Source organism: Acomys minous (genome assembly GCF_964271855.1).
Source record: "Acomys minous genome assembly, chromosome: 6".
Taxonomy (NCBI): Eukaryota; Metazoa; Chordata; class Mammalia; order Rodentia; family Muridae; genus Acomys; species Acomys minous.
The window spans coordinates 36141719-36160732 of NC_140487.1; the positions used below are offsets into that span (position 1 = coordinate 36141719).

Consider the following 19014-nt stretch of genomic DNA (forward strand, 5'->3'; position numbering starts at 1 on the left):
CTATAACTTGGGCCATTTTAGAAGGCTAAAATGGCTCAAAGTGCTTGCTGGACAAACATAAAGACCTGAGTTCACATCCCCAGCACCCATGTGAAAAGCAGCATGGTGGTGTGCATCTGCAACCTCAGTACCGGGAGTGGGACAGGTGGGATCCAGGACCCAGGGGCCTGATGGCCTAGCCAAATTGGTAGAGTGTGACAGAGGAGGCACTTGGCCCTGACCCTTGGCCTTCACAGGCACAGGCCTGTGTGCCTGCATCACATGTGCCTATAACGCACTCACGTGTGAATTTCCAGGTAGGCATCAGATGCCCTTCGGCAGGACTTACATGCGGTTATGAGCTAACTGACATGGGTGCTAAGAACTGAACTTGGATCCTCTACGAGGGTAGTTCATATGACTGAGCCATCACTCCTAGCCCCAGATTTAGTGCCTTCACAGTAGCTCAAAGTTCCTGTGGTGATATGGCGATGCAGCTGTTGTACGTCCTCTGTCTTTAAGCTACGTGTTGCATCTTCTGTGTACACGCCTGTTTTTATTTCCCTTAGCATCGATGAAGTGGAATCTTTTGCTGCCTCCCCGCCTCCCCCCATTGTTATTTAAGACATAGTTCTATTATGTAGCCCAGGATAGCCTCCAGTTTGTGATCCTTCAGCCTTGGTCTCTGGAGGGTTTGGGTTACTGGTATGCATAGCCTGACTGGCTTCTCTTGATATTTTGAACATCTAAAAATCCATTTAAAAGTTAAGTAAAGAGAGAAGATTTCTTAGCCACTTCTCCAAATATGAGAAACACCTGTGACCCAACCAATGGTATCGTAGTCAAGCGTGTAATCTGATTAAAGCCTTTCTTTTTTTCTTTCTTTCTTTCTTTTTGATTAAAGCCTTTCTTATCTCAGTACTAACAGTGCTAAGATTTGATTGCTTGTTCTGACAGCATACACTGTACTAAGAGCTTTGTGAGCACTGTTTCTCTTGATCCTCATAATAACCCCACAAGATGCTTTCACTTGCTTTGGCCACACCACCCTAGTATTTCTCAGTCTTCATAATAACATAGGATACACATGTAGCCCTATGTTAATTATGATGGAATACGGAAGTTGAATAATTTGTCCAAGGTCACACGGCTGGAAAATAACAGCCAGGATTTGACCATGGGTCTAGCTTAGTTTCAAAGTTTGTGTTCTTAACCATGCTCTTTGGTTATCTCATAGCCAAGACTCAGTGCCAAATGTGGCCTAAAATATTAAATATTTTTATTGAAAAATAATCCAGGATATCTCAGCATAGACTGAGGGTTCATTAGGAAATGTTTTGCTAAGCAATATTTGATACAGTGTTTAACAGGGATTTATCTATATCCAATTGTTATTTATTGTAAACCCCCCCTTTGGTTTTCATAGCACCTGTACACCTTTGAGAAGGACATGCAAGCTGTCAGCTGCTCTGTCAACAGTGAGAGAACTGTGCTTGGTGAGTTGAGATCGCATAGTTGGAAGCTAAGGACTATATCTTTTAACTTTAAGCACTTAGGATTTTGTAATATTTGATTATAACAACAATTTTCCAGGAAATTAATGTGTTAGGTTAATTGAGTTTGAGATTGTGACTCTGTAGGACACACCTACTGTTAAGAATGCTTTGCTGGGTCTTGAAGTAGCCCTATTCCCAATTTTCTGAGAAAGCGCCAGGTTGATTTCCAGAGTGGTTGAACAAGTTTGCACTCCCACCAGCAATGGAGGAGTGTTCTTCTTTCTCCACATCCTTGGCAGCATGTGGTGTCACTTGAGTTTTTGATCTTAACCATTCTGAAGGGTGTAAGATGGAATCTCAGAGTCGTTTTGCTTTGCATTTCTCTGATGACTAAGGATGTTGAACATTTCTTTAAGTGTTTCTCAGACAGTCGATATTTCTCTATTGATGATTCTCTGTTCAGCTCTGGACTCCATTTCTTAATTGGGTTATTTGGTTTGGTGGTGTTTAATCTCTTAAGTTCTTTATATATTTAGAATATTAGCCCTGTGTCAGATGTAGGTTGGTGAAGACCTTTTCCCAGTGTGTGGAGAAGGGGGACTACCTCTGACATGAACTCTGGTGCCCCCTATTTGACCACTTCCCCTTGGTGAGGAGGCCTGGTGATACACAGAGGAAGGGGAAGCAGGCCACCAGGATGAGACCTGATAGGCTGTGCTCATATGGTAGGGGAGGAGGTCTCCTTCTGTCCCAGGCCTAGGGGAGGGGAAAAGGGTGAAAGAGGGAGGGAGGGGGAACAGGAAGATAGAAGTGAGGGGATAACAATCAGGGTTATTCTGAATAAATTATTTAAATAAATAAATAAATAAGAACGCTTTGCGCTCACCCACAGTGTTACGCTGACAGATCCTAGAACTCTCAATTATTTCCAGGTCTAGAATGATGAACCTGAACAAGCTGCTGGGTGGATCAATTGCTAACTGATGTTTTTCTTTCCTGATAGCTGCGAGTTTCGTTCAGTACACTAAGGGAGGAGTAAGGAGTGAGCTTCAGCCAGGTAATGGGGCTGTCCTTCTTTTGTTGGGACTCAGCCAAACCTCAAACCTCCTTAGAAGTGTCTTTATCTTAGAATAGAAGGGCAGCAGCTATTTAAGGGACGACAACATTTAAAATTTTTGTCTCTCAACTGGGCAAGAAAGTGTGAAAAATAATGTAACAGCACTTGTAGAAACCATGAAATGATAATTAGTGCCCGAAGACTCAGTGAATGCTGAGAATACACTTGACTTCCATGGCCAGAGGCTCATGTAAACGTAGGGAGACTTACAGTCCACTTAAAAACGTATCTGGTGAAATATTCATCTCTGATGCCTTGTGGATATATCATAACTACAAAATAAAAAATACACATCTATTCGTTCCCTGAAACCTACTTTGTATTTTATTAGCCACGTGGAATGGAACCTTCCACTTTTTAATTTCAAAAGCTGTTCTGTGTCATGTCTCTGCCCCATGTCTCCAGTTACTGAAAGCTGCTGTGGGCGGGGACTGTGACGGTGCTGGAGGTACAATGCCTGCAAGGCAGTGAGGTGGCTGTCCTCACGGAGCTTTCTATCCAGCACCAGATTTCAACCGGATATGTTCACAGTGACCAGAAATAGGTTCAGTGTAAGAAAAATGAGGTGTCAGGCTCGGGGCGAAGCTCAGCCAGTGAAGTGCTTGCTGTGCCAACATGAGAACCCGAGTTCAGTCTTTAAAATCAAAGTTAAAGCAGCCAGGTGTGATGGTCCTCACTTGTGATCTCAGCTCTAATGAGGTGGGCACAGGTCCTGCCAGGTGTGATGGTCCACACTTGTGATCTCAGCGCTAATGAGGTGGGCACAGGTCACACCAGGTGTGATGGTCCTCACTTGTGATCTCAGCTCTAATGAGGTGGGCACAGGTCCTGCCAGGTGTGATGGTCCACACTTGTGATCTCAGCGCTAATGAGGTGGGCACAGGTCACACCAGGTGTGATGGTCCTCACTTGTGATCTCAGCTCTAATGAGGTGGGCACAGGTCACACCAGGTGTGATGGTCCACACTTGTGATCTCAGCGCTAATGAGGTGGGCACAGGTCACACCAGGTGTGATGGTCCACACTTGTGATCTCAGCACTAATGAGGTGGGCACAGGTCACACGAGGTGTGATGGTCCTCACTTGTGATCTCAGCGCTAATGAGGTGGGCACAGGTCACACCAGGTGTGATGGTCCACACTTGTGATCTCAGCGCTAATGAGGTGGGCACAGGTCACACGAGGTGTGATGGTCCTCACTTGTGATCTCAGCGCTAATGAGGTGGGCACAGGTCACACCAGGTGTGATGGTCCACACTTGTGATCTCAGCACTAATGAGGTGGGGACAGGTCACACCAGGTGTGATGGTCCACACTTGTGATCTCAGCGCTAATGAGGTGGGCACAGGTCACACCAGGTGTGATGGTCCACACTTGTGATCTCAGCGCTAATGAGGTGGGGACAGGTCACACCAGGTGTGATGGTCCACACTTGTGATCTCAGCATTAATGAGGTGGGGACAGGTCCTGCCAGGTGTGATGGTCCACACTTGTAATCTCAGTGCTAATGAGGTGGGCACAGGTCACACCAGGTGTGATGGTCCACACTTGTAATCTCAGTGCTAATGAGGTGGGCAAAGGTCACACCAGGTGTGATGGTCCACACTTGTGATCTCAGCACTAATGAGGTGGGGACAGGTCACACCAGGTGTGATGGTCCACACTTGTGATCTCAGTGCTAATGAGGTGGGCACAGGTCACACCAGGTGTGATGGTCCACACTTGTGATCTCAGCGCTAATGAGGTGGGCACAGGTCACACCAGGTGTGATGGTCCACACTTGTGATCTCAGCGCTAATGAGGTGGGCACAGGTCACACCAGGTGTGATGGTCCACACTTGTGATCTCAGCGCTAATGAGGTGGGCACAGGTCACACCAGGTGTGATGGTCCACACTTGTGATCTCAGCGCTAATGAGGTGGGCACAGGTCACACCAGGTGTGATGGTCCACACTTGTGATCTCAGCGCTAATGAGGTGGGCACAGGTCACACCAGGTGTGATGGTCCACACTTGTGATCTCAGCGCTAATGAGGTGGGCACAGGTCACACCAGGTGTGATGGTCCACACCTGTGATCTCAGCTCTAATGAGGTGGGCACAGGTCACACCAGGTGTGATGGTCCACACCTGTGATCTCAGCTCTAATGAGGTGGGCACAGGTCACACCAGGTGTGATGGTCCACACTTGTGATCTCAGCGCTAATGAGGTGGGCACAGGTCACACCAGGTGTGATGGTCCACACTTGTGATCTCAGCTCTAATGAGGTGGGCACAGGTCACACCAGGTGTGATGGTCCACACTTGTGATCTCAGCTCTAATGAGGTGGGCACAGGTCACACCAGGTGTGATGGTCCACACTTGTGATCTCAGCTCTAATGAGGTGGGCACAGGTCACACCAGGTGTGATGGTCCACACTTGTGATCTCAGCGCTAATGAGGTGGGGACAGGTCACACCAGGTGTGATGGTCCACACTTGTGATCTCAGCACTAATGAGGTGGGGACAGGTCCTGCCAGGTGTGATGGTCCACACTTGTAATCTCAGTGCTAATGAGGTGGGCACAGGTCACACCAGGTGTGATGGTCCACACTTGTGATCTCAGCGCTAATGAGGTGGGCACAGGTCCTGCCAGGTGTGATGGTCCACACTTGTGATCTCAGCGCTAATGAGGTGGGCACAGGTCACACCAGGTGTGATGGTCCACACTTGTAATCTCAGTGCTAATGAGGTGGGCACAGGTCACACCAGGTGTGATGGTCCACACTTGTGATCTCAGCGCTAATGAGGTGGGCACAGGTCCTGCCAGGTGTGATGGTCCACACTTGTGATTTCAGTGCTAATGAGGTGGGCACAGGTCATACCAGGTGTGATGGTCCACACTTGTAATCTCAGCGCTAATGAGGTGGGGACAGGTCACACCTGGGTTCATTGACCTTAGCCTACTTGGCCATCCCAGGGCCAGTGAGAAACTGTCTCAAAAAACAAGGTGGATAATGCCTGAGAAATGGCATGTATCTTTGACCTGTGGCCTTCACATGTACAAGATAACATGTTTACTTTATGGATATACACCCACATAAAAAAAAGGGGGAGAATGAGATGTTTTTATTGTCGCCACTGTTAAATATTTCTATTATATTTTGTTTATTTGTTTTGTCTGCCTGTATGTGTATGGGCACACAGGTGCTATGGCAGGTGTGTGGAGGTCAGAGGACAAGTTATGATAGTTGGTCACCTCTGAACACCATATGAGTCCCAGGGACTGAATTTAAGTTGTCAGGCTTGGCCCAGGTACTGTTGCCTGCTGAGCCATCTCACCAGCCTTGTTGTTCCCAGTTTTAACATAGAAACAGAGAGCTCTTTCTGTTGCTTAATGAAAAGGCATTCCACGGCCATAAGGACTAGCGATCAAGTCTTGACCCCCGGGCAACCTCAGAGGAGGAACTAGTGCTTGGCTTTAGATTTTTGTTGCTGTAAAGGGCAGTTAAGTCCATTGGGGCCAGCGTTGCAATCTGTTGAGAACTCTGGACTTCTTTGGAAAATAGAAGTTATAAAAGCTGCCTCAACTAAATTTTAAGACTCTGCTCCAGCAGTGCTAACAGCTGGTGGGCTGGACCAGCCTGTGGACCACCGTCTTTTACTCTTTGGTCCAGAGAATGTGATTTCACTCCCACACTGCTCTGCCCCCAGGTGCTGGCCCTCTGCTCTATTTATTCGGCGCTCTGATCCTTTCTTTTGTTAGCCTAGTCCCTTCTTGGATAGATTCTGTGGCTGCACGTGATGGAAAAACCCTTTGTACATACTTTCCACACGAGGGTCACACGAGACTGTCCTGGGCCTCTGAGGACACACACATCTCCCCACAGGCAGGAGAGAGGAGCCTAGCCCGGCAAGAGCTTTTTTGAGATACTGGTGGGCTAGACGTTTTCTCTGAAGTCTCATTTGCAGTGATGTCCAGAGAACCAAGATCACCCCTTCCCTCTCTGCGCTGTCTCCTCCTCCCTCCCCCAGGACTCTCTACTGCTCTTAGATTTTGCTTAAATGCTCACCTCAAGGGGTGGAACTGGACTGGATTATGCAGCATGCTATCTAGACTATTAGTGTGCTGACCCCTCTGCAAGGGTTTATTAGGGCTGATCTGGTTGGTGGGTGCCTTTGTCCTGGGAAGACAAGGTTCCTGCTGCGGCTGGTGAGCTGGTGAGGCAAATCCGCATACACCTGGGGCCTGCGCTGTGTATGCTCTGCTTCTTGTTTCTTGTTCCCTTGAGCAAAATCTTAAGCTGGTCCACTCAGAGCAACTGTCATTTTTAACTTGATATTTTTCACCTATGCCTCTGTGCCATGCTTAGTGATCGTCAGTGCTGTGTGTGTTATAAAGGGCAGTTCCGGGTCACATTTAAAGTTTTACTTTAAGTGAAAGAAAATTAAATCCCATTCAGATACCCTTGCTCAGTCTTGGATCTGGGAAGCTGTGGTGAGATCACTTGCTTGTCTCTTTAAAACCACTGAATAGTGTTAGTTACCACACTACTTACCCAGCAGCTTGTATCCGGCTCTGCTTTGATCTTTACCACTAAGGGGGGAAAGATATCACAGTCCAGAGAGATCCCCGCAGCTTCTCCACCAATGTCTCGCTTTGGGCTCAGGATTATTGGGAGAATCTGTTCTCTACATCACAGCCTGGGTGTATGGGTGGGGATGAAGGATGCTAGGGCAGCCCATGGCCAGTGGGCATCAGGACGCTGAAGGAAAATTGTCCCCCACTTCTAGTCTGAAAATATATGATTCTGAGATGCCCACAAGCAGGTGAAGATTCAAGGTAGCCACTAATGTGCTAACGTTCCCTGTTTAGCGTGCTTCGGGCCTTTGGCATACTGTCTCCGCTCCCTCAGGTAAACTCTCCTGGTTAGAGTGGACCTGTCCCCTGAGGGTGCTTCTGGCCTTAGTTTGAGTTTCACTGGGAGCAGCATCTGAGGCAGAGAGAACGGGGTGTTATGGCAACACTCCTGGGGCAGGCTTTAAACAGGTACCTGAAAGAAGGGGCAGGAAACGGAGCAACTGCCAGCAAAAGGCTTCTAGGCTAGAGTAGACTTATAGACTCATTGTCTTACGAGAGCGATGAGGATGGGGAGTGGAGGTGGAGTGGAGGAATTGGAAGTCAGAGGGAATTAAGGGGAGGTAAGGGACCACTGGAAGGACTCGACCTTCACCGTGAGAAAAGGGGATCATGCAGCTGAGGTTGTACCATTTAGACAGATTTAGAAAACAGATTTGTCAAAACAGATTTGATAGGCACATGAGAAAAGGACCAAGTCAAGAATAACTCAGCCTCTGTGTGTGTGTGTGTGTGTATGTGTGTGTCTGTCCGTGTGTGTGTCTGTGTGTGTGTGTTCGTGTGTGTGCCTGTGTCTGTGTGTCTGTGTGTGTGTGTGCCTGTCTGTGTATATGTGTGTATGTGTTGTGTATGTGTGTGTCTCTGTGTGTGTGTGCCTGTGTGTGTGTGTGTGCATTTCCTGGAGTTAGAGGAGGCCTTTGGTTATGTGCATGTTCACTTTGAGATATGAGCTGTACGTCCTGAGATGTGAGGTGGGATTTGAATGTGAGTCCGAAGCTCAGTTGAGAGGAGGCTGGGGCTGGAGAAATACCTTTGCGAATCACCAGTAATCACCACGGGAAGATTCCTTAGTGGTGTATGCCTTGTTACCCCAGAACTTAAGGGTAGAGATAGAAGGATCAGGAGTTCAGAGTTATCCTCAGCTACAAAATGAGTTCAAGGCTAGCCTAAGGGCTACATGAAGCTCTGTCTCAAAACACGCTTCACCTGAAAAATAAAAAAAGAAATTAGTCATGCCTGCATAGCAAGCCCTTTCCCCCACTGAACCATCTCCCCAAATCCCTCAAGCACTTTTTCTTAGTTTTGATAATAATTTTTAGCCACCTGCCATTGACAGAAATGAGTACCCAACAGGTTTCTAACGAGCAACTTGAAAAGGCATTTAAAGGTATCAATAACAGATCTGAGATCTGGGCAGGGTGATGCATGAACCTGCCTCAAAGGAGAGGAAAAAATCCTAAAACAAAACAAAAGACACTAAATAAAATGATGTTAGACGGAAAAAAAAACCTCACACAGACCACCTTCTCTCCCGCACCCCCAAGCCCCAAATCTCACAACACTGGGTGGGTAGCCCAAGCACTCTAGAAGCTGAGGCAGGAGACTCACTCCAAATTCTAGGGCAGAATCAAAACACACCCTCCTGCATAAAACAAAATTAAAACCTCTGTAACCCCAGCACTCCTTAGGTACAGACGGAGGGATTAAAATTTCCCGACCAGCCTCAGCTGCACAGAATTGAAGATCAGCCTGAGCTGCTTAAGACCTCTCAGAAAAAAGAAGAAGCAAAGCGCAAAGGTCCCCTTACGGCTGAAGGAGTCAGTTGTGTCTCGAAGGGTCTACGGGGAGCCCTCCCTGTAGATTTTATGCCCCGCCATTTCCGGTTTATAACCGGAAGCCCAATGTAGACAAAGTCTCCGCAAGACTTGCAGAGCTCGGGGAGGCTGGTGGTGAGGGGAGGACAGAGCTTAGGCTACAGGAAGGGAGGGCTAAGGCCACAGGACTTGCATCTTGCCTGGCCCCTCGGGGCTGCAGTAAAAGCAGCTGTGCTCTCTGACCTGCAAGGACCAGGATGTTGAAGAGTGCCTGGCTCTCCAGCCTTGCCTCCGGGGGCGGCGGTGGGGGTGGGGGTGGGGGTGGAGGTAGGGGAGGAATGTGGTAGGACGCCAGCTGGGCCCTGGAGTAGCCCTTCGGGCCTGCGGTTTTTTTTGGAGAGCTAGCTGATCAGCTCCTTCAGGTTGAGGCAGGATCTCGAAAGCCCCCAGAGGCCTTTTAGCTCCAGGACAGCTTGCAGCTGGCCTCTTAGCCACAGGAGCCCACGACACCAGAGTGCAGGAAATCCCTACAATCTCCCATCTTGACTGTGCTCAGTTCAGGCGTTTCCCCACAGGTGAACATTAAAGACATTAAAGACGTTTTTTATAGAACTACCCAGGGCCGTTTGTTAGGCTGTATCCCAGAAACTGGCTCATATGCGATACCTTTTTCCTGGACCAGTGTGTCAGGTAACTTTTTAAAGGACTGAAAGCTGGTATTGATTTCCAGACTGCTGTGTGGAATTATACATTAATATTCAAAATAGAGTCACAGAGAGAGACCCACACTCTAGTAGAGTCTTAAGAGCTGGAGTGTACTCCGGGGAGAGGGGAACCTTTGACCTAGATTTGGACATCTGTGGCTAAACCCCTTCCAGCCCTGGCCATGGGCTTACCCCTAATTACTTTTATGACATTTGCTCAGATATGACTGAGGACCTAAGCCAGCTGCTGACAGTGCTGCTCTATTGTTCACGGGGGAAGCCGACATTATGTACCATAATGCCATAATACAAGTGCATCAGGATTTCTTTGTTTTCACACACACTGATTGCCACTGTGCTGCACAACTGGAGAGACAGTGAGTAGCACTGTGTTGGTAGGGTCTATGAAGCTGTGCTAAAAATGGCTTTACTATAGGCACGTTGACTTCTGCTTTATTGTGGTTTCTTTATTTTGATTCTTGTTTTCCTTTTTGCTATGGAAAACTAAGGCCTCTCATAGGCTCATTGTCAATTCCCCTACCGCCAAGTTACATACTTACAGCTCCAATTGTGAATTTAAGAAATGTCGAAGTAAACCTTAGGAAAATTAAGAAGTAGCTGATATAATAGGAAACGTACACTTTCAAAGCCCAGCTGCTCCTGTTTGCAAATGATGCTCTCTAGGGGAAAGGGCACCCATGGGAGGTCAGGTCAGCTGGCCAGGCGCTCTCCTGCGTTACTGTCATGGGTGCACAGCGATAGCACGTCGTTTCAGAAGCCATTTGTATTTTAGATACGGTGCTTCCTTTTCGCAGTGCCTGCTGCTGTTCCTCAGGCACTCCAAGCTTCCCTTTGAGCGTGGGCGTTCTTTGGGTCAAATGCAGCTTCCCTCAGGTGTGTAAGATGTGATAAGAGTCTTTTGCTAGGCTGATTGCTCCTGTAGAGTTCTTGGGCCACCATATAACCCTGAAGATAGGAACTGGGAGGCTAGAATTACCATGTAATGTCACCTCAAGAGACATTCTGATGATGGTAGAATTGTTTTGTTAGCTCACGGTTGGTGAAGGCTGATACATCGGGCATTCTTCTTCGTGGTCGCTTGAGAAGAGAGAACAAGTGCCGTGCCAATCTTTATGACAGAAATCCTTTCTTCCTCTGCAGGATCAAAGTGCTTAACTTTGCTGGTTGAAATCTGCCCTGTCAACAATGTGAAGGTTCTCAAAGCAGGGGATAGCTGTGTTCGGGTACAGGTAAATCAGCCTGCCTGTCATCTATCACTGGTCTCACTAATCAGGAGATGCAACACCCAGGGAGAAAGGGGTTTGTTTACAGAGCACTGTCACACACATTACAGCATTTGATCTAAGCAGTATTCCAGCTGTGAAGGCCAGAAGCACCAGAGCTTCCCTTGTAAGCACGGAGAGCGAACTCTGACCTGGCCACCCTGACTCTAAGGCAATGTTTCCACATGATAAAATATCAGGTATTAAAACAACCCGGTGGCAAGCTTTAAATTCGTTTACTTCACCTGGTTGACAGACTATCTGATTAAACAACAGTAAATTCCCGACTTTTGCAACACTGTGGATCGCCACAGAAGCACTCTGTGGATAATGGGCGGACACGAGTCAGTTTTCATGTGAAGATTCCACACTTGCGCCCTCTTGTGCTTTATGAAGACTTGCTTGCAGTTCAGCAATTGCACTCGTGGCCCGTTGCCAGGCATTGGCTGAGCAGGCGAGCCATCTCCTTGCATGCCCATAGCTGAGGCCCAACAGTGAGACGCTCTGCCTTGCTTCCGTGCCTACCCTGTGCACAAGTGGTGTCCACTGCCTAATGCCATGGGTTTTTCAATTTTCAGCCTTTCTTTGTGATGTCACTGTTTTCGATGACTTCCCAGTGTCATGCTGAACCACTGTCTGGTTTTCCTAAGAGTCCAAAGGCTGGGATGGGTCTTACAGAGGTGATATGTGTGTTACTTAGATAAGCTATGTTCGGGCATGAGTTACAGTGCTGTGGGCCGTGAGCGCAATAAGATGCATGGCGTGAGGTGTATATCTCAATAGAAGCACATACAAGACAAGGTTATGTCGTCATCTGCTGGCGGGAGTGTGAAGACAGGTTAGTGGCCTGTGACCAAGTTTAGTCTTCAGCATCCAGGGTCTCTGATGGCTTCCGCAGATAGTGAGGACCGGTCCTACACAAACACGCTAGAGCATAATTTCCCTGAGCCTCTTTTCCTGTTTCTATCTTTTGCTGGACCTGGGGTCAACTAGTCTCATCTAAGTATCTGCTTTAGCCCCAGCCTGCAGCCAGTTGGGGACGCCTCTTTCCTGTGTTAAGGGAGGGCTTGGCTTTCTTGTTCTCTCCTGCCCTCCTCTCCTCTCCCTTCCTCTCTCCTCTCCTCCCTTCCTGTCCACCAGTTCCTCTGACTGTGTGGTTTTCCCTGCCTCTTCTGTAGCTTGTAGATAGGCCCCGGCCTGGAACTCACAAGCTGTTTCTCTTTCTTGGGGAACCAACGTCATCTGCCCTGTTGTCAGTAAAGGAACGGCTATGAGACAGGGCCCGCTTCCCTTTTCTGGCTTGGTTTTGGATTCCCTCAGCATCGCCCACCCAGGCAGAGTAAATGATTATTACATTATAAAAGGACTGGGACAAATAAAGGGAATTAGGTACAGGAAAGAAGTGCTTTTTTTGTTTTCCATTTGAGACTATATTTCATTATGTAGCCCTGGCTCGCCTGGAACCTGTTTTGTAGACTAAGCTGGCCTTGAACTGAGAGCTGCTACCTCTGCCTCAAGAATGCACTACCAGATCCCACAAGAGTTTTTATTAGTATACGGTTACACAATGTTGCGAATAGATTAAGAGCTACTGGAAATCTTGAAAAGTGGCCAAAATGGTGAAGTTCATGTTATATGAATGTTCTCTTAGCTAGAATTATTTAAGAGCACATGGTACATAACTATCTGTGGCCAGGTGGTGGTGGCACACGCCTTTAATCCCAGCACTTGGGAAGCAGAGGCAGGCGGATCACTGTGAGTTCGAGGCCAGCCTGGTCTACAAAGTGAGTCCAGGACAGTCAAGGCTATACAGAGAAACCCTGTCTCAGAAAAACAAACAAACAAACAAACAAACAACAACAAAAATAACTGTATCTATGGACCGAAGACAAAGGCCTTTACCCAAATGAAATCAGCCCCCTGCTCGTTCCAGTGTCCCACCCCAGCCCTCTCCTGCCCTCTGTTTCTCACGCCCTCTAGGGACGAGAACCTCAAGCCTCCACCCACGGCACAATTTCCCTTCGGCTCTGCCCCTCTCCCTGCAGAGACGTGCCCCTCCACAGGGCCTGCATTGTGCTCTGTCTCTTTTTTCTTACCTGAGATCTCCACTAGTCTATTTTCATGTCTGCTCTGGGAGTCGTGGTCACCTCTGTCGGAGGAGCTCTAGCAGGACAGCTGTGCTTGGGTCCTCACCTGCTACCCTTTGAGAGTTTCCCATTGCCTGAGGTGCATCTTCTAGAATTGCATCCTTCTATGCAGCTCTACCACGTGTCCCCAGGGGCAGCTGTTCTCACAGCCTCGCTGCGCTTGTGACATAAGCATAACGATCATGCAGATTTTGAATTGATTTTAAATGCAAGAAAACAACCACCTTGAATGCTTTTGGACAGCTGTACTCGGAGACTATGGTTTAATTTTCAGGCCCTGCTCCAGAGCCACCTCATACTAATAGGATGACAACCGCCATCTACAGGAATCTTGTAAAACCACTTTCTCACTGCCTACCTTGTGAAGACCAGGCGGAGGCTTAGAAACCGGCAGTCCTTGCTCTTGAGTACCTCAGTCCTAAGAAGGCATGCCACGTCTGCAAACATTATGAAAATTCCTCTGGATTTTCCATTTTTTTCTTTTTTAAGTTCTAGGATAATTTTTTTTAAGAGTTTAAAAAAAGAAAAAAAAAATCATACCAGGGTAGGTAAGCTGTAAATGTTAGTGGCTATCCAGAGGAGAACGGAGGAGAAGGGGTAAATAGGCCACTCTGCTTCAGTAAAGCCACCATGGAGGCCAGCCGCATGGCAGCAGACAGCCACATGACGGGAAGAGAGGCTTTCAGAAGAGTGATGGGCAGAGCATTAGAGAGCTGGACATGTTAGGGTTAGCACGCCTAGAAAACAGGCGGAAGAAAAGGAAAACTGACAAAGCTACATCTGTGTGACGCTGCGAGAGACTGTGTTGCTGGACAGGAATTCTGGGAAAGTAAAGGCAAAGTAAATAATCTCATTAAAGGGGTATTTATTTCACTCATCTCTTTAGCATGGCTTAAAGTGAGCCTGCCCTTCTAGGGATGGTCCTACCTTCCTGAGCGGCAGCCCCTTGGCCAGGTCATGGGCCTATCCAACTGGATTAACTCTTAAGGGAGGAGGCGATGACACATTCCACCTAGACATGCTCTCTTAAGGTATAGCTGCTTATTTTAACGCACTGAGCTTCATGTAAGAAGTGCTATTAGCCTCAGACCTCCCAGAGCCTCAATGTGCAGGGCATCTTATGTGTGTACGTTTTAGTAAGTCACTGATAATTGGCTCTGTATTATTTTTATAGCCAAACTCTATATTGCTATCTATTATGCCATTTTAAGGTCACTGCTAAGAAGAATGTCATATAATTCATGGTTTGCTTTTCAACTCTAGAAGGGGGATTTAATAACGATTACTTAAAGAAATTGGTCTGTTCTGCTGGTCCATTATGCAGAGTAAAGGCAGCAATGATAGAGAGGCCAGTGTCTGTTAATTGAGCTATAAATGGTTATGTTCTTTTATAGTGTTTTAAAAGTCTTTTTGGTGCTGGGAAACAAAATTCACTGGTAACTATTTCTATTAAATTGCCTTTCATGCCATAAAATAAAAAGGCTGGTGGACTGTCACTTTTTGCTGATGAAAGGTTTGAGGCACTGGCACCGTCTCATGCCAGCTTTCCTTCAGTATCTCAGCTGATGAAGTTAAGCATGTCCTGTGAGCAGGTTCACACACAATGGAGAGCACACAGGGGTGTGTTTCGTCAAGCCTTCTCTTCCCAGAGACAGTAAGCCTGACTTCGAGCCTCGTAAATCTTTCGCCACTTGCCACATCATGAACTCCCTGTTCTTTCTTGGAAAGTCCCTGGTCACTTTGTTCATTGTCTCTCCGATGTGGGAGTCTGGAAGTTGCATCAGGGAGGGTGTTTACTTGGTTTGAAATGATATACCAGGCTTAGCTTCACAGCAAACACACTGGCCACACGTTTTCTCTTTGGGAAATAGAACATGCACACATGTTGACTGCATGGTTTTGGAATGACTTCAGAATCAAACACTCCAAGCAGGAAAACACCATCCCTGGAGGCAGCTTCCCTCTTCGCCTTCTGCTCAAAAGAATGGTGATAACGTGGTACCTGGCACTGACCTCCCCCTAGAAAACTGAGGCCCTAAATGCTTCCTTCCTCTGTTTGCTTGACCTTTGGCATGCGCACTTGTGATGGCCCTGAAAGATTCGGTGGCTCTCAGATCCTTGCATAGGATGCAGCTGTAGCCACGACCAAACTCAACTGCTGAGTATGAGCACAAGCAAAAGAGGTGCTTACGATTTCTATACTCCCCTTCCTACAGTTCCTCTACCCGCAGGCTGGAAGCCATCACCTTCCACAGGACCACCTGTTACTGGTGTCAGAAGAGAAATGTAAGTGTCTCCTTAGGTTAGGTGCAGGGGTGCATGCACGCAGTCTCTTGGTACAAGCTGAAGCCTGACTGAATCTTCTGGATATCTTCACCATTGCCAAGGGCCTGCTTACCTCTGGTGGCCATTCCCCGTGTCCCCCCACCCCCCCGCCCTGCCCTGCCTCCAGCTCCTTCCTCAGTCTCTACTCAGTCCCCCTGTCTTGGGAAAGGACAATTTTGTCAGCCTGTGGAACCGGTATCCTGTCTGTCAGATTGGATGACTGTGATCCACGTGTCAGGGAGAGAAGAAGGGGAAGGAGCGGCCACTAGCGGGATTCCAGGGCCAATCCAGAGGCACACAAGCACGAGCATATTCTAGCAGAAGTGACACAAGAGCTCACGGCCTTTCGAGGTGCTCTCGGATCGGGGAAGGGGTGCAGATAAAACCCACTTTCCAACAAGCAGCCTTTGTTGAGATGAAACTGTGGCTTGACTTGTGGTTGGAAGGACAGATTGTGTTATGTTTGTGTTTGGTCCCTAGGTTTTGGCTCAACTTTTGGTACCACATTTTGTCTTGTAATTGGAACCAGTTTAACCAAGCCTAAATTGTTAGTTACTATAAGCTGCATTAAAGTGTTACAGTGTTTGTTCATGTGGTGTTGCCCCTAAAAATGCCATGTATATGTATATACATATATATACATACATATACATATGTATGTTTCTGCCTGCATTATTGCATATATGTATTGGGAAATTAGAGGTAAACCCTGTTAATGAGGCCCTTGTTAATCTTATTTAAGACTGATGATACTCGCTGTATGCTTCATGGATTGTAATACTACAGAGAAAAGTAAATGTGAGAGCTGTCAGTGGGGGCAGAAAGGTGGGTTTGAAAGTCTTGTGAGATTCCTGTGCACTATAGGGTACTTTTCTAGGCAGTTGTTTTTATAAAAAGTTATCCATAGCTGTTAGAAAAATAGTACTAATGTTTTTCTTGAACGTTAAATTATCTTTTCTTGTTGTTTTTTTTTAAAACAGATGTTGAGCGGTTTCATATCCAGATCACCAGAGAAGATGGAGACAGAGTGGGTAAAATTTTGAAGTACTTTTTGCTTCAGAACTCTATTTCTGAAGGATGGACTCTACTGACACAAACCATTTTCTTTTATGTCTTCTGAGTCATAGCCTTACTGTTATGACATGTGAAACAAACGAGAGACACATGGAGGGATTAGTGACCCCTCCTCTCTCCCGGTGGGCCCTGGGAACAAAAGTCTGTGGGCGTCTCTTCACAGTCTTGCTTGTTTGTGCAAAACTGTCTAATGCTAGATTCACATATGGGGGAAATCAATGTTTTTACCAAATAGGATCATAATATGTACATTTAATCTCTGCTTTTGTGGTTGCTATTTTACTTACTGCACAAGAGGAAATTAGAAACTAGAAGGCTGTGACTAATGGTATTTCTCTAATTTTTTTATGTATCTATACATATGGCAGATAGGACTGTGACGTCCAGGTTATACCACTGTCTTTTTGTCTGGTGTATGTCCTTTCACATTTCCCTCCACGTTTATTCACTTGTGTTTATTCCACATTTATCTTCGCTTCTGACAAGGCCCGGCTTGACTTATGATTACCGTGTGTGTGCATAATTATGTGGGAGCCAGCTAGAATAGCTTCCCTGTCTGAGGCAGGGCCTGCTGGTTCCTGGTGTGGCGTCTGATGCGTCAGCCATTCTTCCCCAGGAGGACGTCCAGTCAGGGGCCGGCTTGTTGTTCTTGTAGTACAAAGCATCTTGAGCTCATCCTTTGTTTCCACCGTTACACGCTGGTACCTTCATTTCTTGGGCCTAACTCCTCGGATTTGGATGGCTAGATTGACGGGAATACGCGTCTAATAAGTTTCAGGAGGGTTTGCAAGTTGCCTTCCCAAAACCAGTTTTACAAGCAGAGTATGAGCATGTCAGGCAAACTTACCTGTAACACGGTATAATTTCATGGGTGTAAACTGATATCTTACTGTCTCCTTAGTCTGCATTTCTTTTACCATTTATTGAGTTTTCAAAACTTCTCGGTTTACTGGCTGTTTAAATTTGCTATTTGGAAAATGTATTGGTTATATCCTTGTCTGTATTTCTACTTGGTTACCCTTTTCTTGACAATTTTTTGAGATCTGGATATAGTATAGATATTACAATGGTTTTATCAATGTGTAGTCCACATAAGATAACCTTTAATTAATTAATTTATTTATTTATTGTGGTTTGTGTACACTCATGTGTTTGTGAATGTGAGTGCCATGGGATGAGTATGGGGAACTTCTATCTCAGGGATCAAGTTCAGGCTGTAAGCCTTGGTGGTACCTTCGCCTACCAGCCTTCAGAACAATCTTTCTCTGAGAATGTTGATGCTTCTCTGAAGACTTTAAATTATATGAACAAAGCTGAAACGGGAAGCGACTGTTACTAATCGTGTAGCTACTATGGAATGCTTCAAATCAGGAGGGTTGGCTGGAAGGTGAAGAGGGCTGTGTGGGCGGGGCTCTGGCTGCTGGTGACCCCTCAGGGGGGTGGGTAGTGTTCAGATCCCAGTGGCAGCAATGGGAACTTGAAGGAGAGTGTTTGGCATACACGTTAGCATGGGAATTCGCATAGGCTGAAGAGTGGCTTGGAGGAAGGTTTGGGATCAATTGATGCTGTGGGGAGTGTTTGTGTGTGTGTGTGTGTGTGTGTGTGTGTGTGTGTGTGTGTGTGTGTGTGTGTGTGTGTGTGTCTCCTGCCAGCTGCCCAGACAGAATCTTGCTGACCAAGATGGGTCCACCCCCTGGTACCCTTCCTGGGTGCTACTTCTGCCCATATCCTAGAAGTATTAGCTTCCTTTAAGGCTGTGTGTTGTTGATGTTGTTATTGTTTTGTTTTGTTTTTGGGGTTTTTTGTTTTGTTTTGGTTTGGTTTGGTTTTTGTAGACAGGGTTTTTCTGTGTAGCCTTGGCCTGGACTCACTTTGTAGACTAGGCTTGCGTCAAACTCACAGCTATCTGCCTGCCTCTGCCTCCCTGGGAGCTGGGACTAAAGGCGCCTGGCTGCAGGGTGTGTATTCTACCTGGTCATCACAACATCCTTAAGGAGCAGGTAGGACTGTAGCTCCATCTTCAACCACCAAAGACTCACTGAAGTGAAGTCACCCCAGAGGGACACAGTGGATATTTTAATGTTGTCATGCCACAATCTGATGCTCATCTTGTTGTCATATGGCTTTGGCTAAAAAGATTTTCAAGCCTGTCCCCCAAAACCCAGAATTCACACACACACAGACCAGGATGGGTTTAGAGGATGTGGACAGCGCTCTGGGGTCTTTCACACGTTCTCATGGCCAAATGGTGCAGATCCAGGAGAGCAGGAGATAGAGCTGTGTGCGTGCTTGCGTACTGTGCTTGCCTCATGTCCCAGCCAGCACTGGAGAGGAAGTTCCTTTGGGGTCAGAGAGGGTCCAGGCACAAATCTGGGCCATCCTGAGGCTTCTCCTTTCCTGGTCCAGCTCAGGGTCTTCTTTTTGTTTTATGGTTTGGTGTTTGCTTGGTAGGCATTTTG

General features: G+C 47.0%; 1 protein-coding gene across 3 annotated transcripts in view; it reads left to right on the forward strand.

Moving 5' to 3' along the window:
* GSAP (gamma-secretase activating protein) overlaps positions 1-19014 on the forward strand; it is an 87436-nt gene that overhangs the window by 13453 nt on the left and 54969 nt on the right. For all 3 annotated transcript variants that reach the window (XM_084787269.1, XM_084787270.1, XM_084787268.1), the window contains exons 4-8: positions 1406-1475; positions 2479-2532; positions 10888-10976; positions 15373-15442; positions 16462-16508. In XM_084787269.1, the coding sequence (XP_084643395.1) occupies positions 1406-1475; positions 2479-2532; positions 10888-10976; positions 15373-15442; positions 16462-16508 (330 nt within the window). The remainder of the gene's footprint in view (positions 1-1405; positions 1476-2478; positions 2533-10887; positions 10977-15372; positions 15443-16461; positions 16509-19014) is intronic.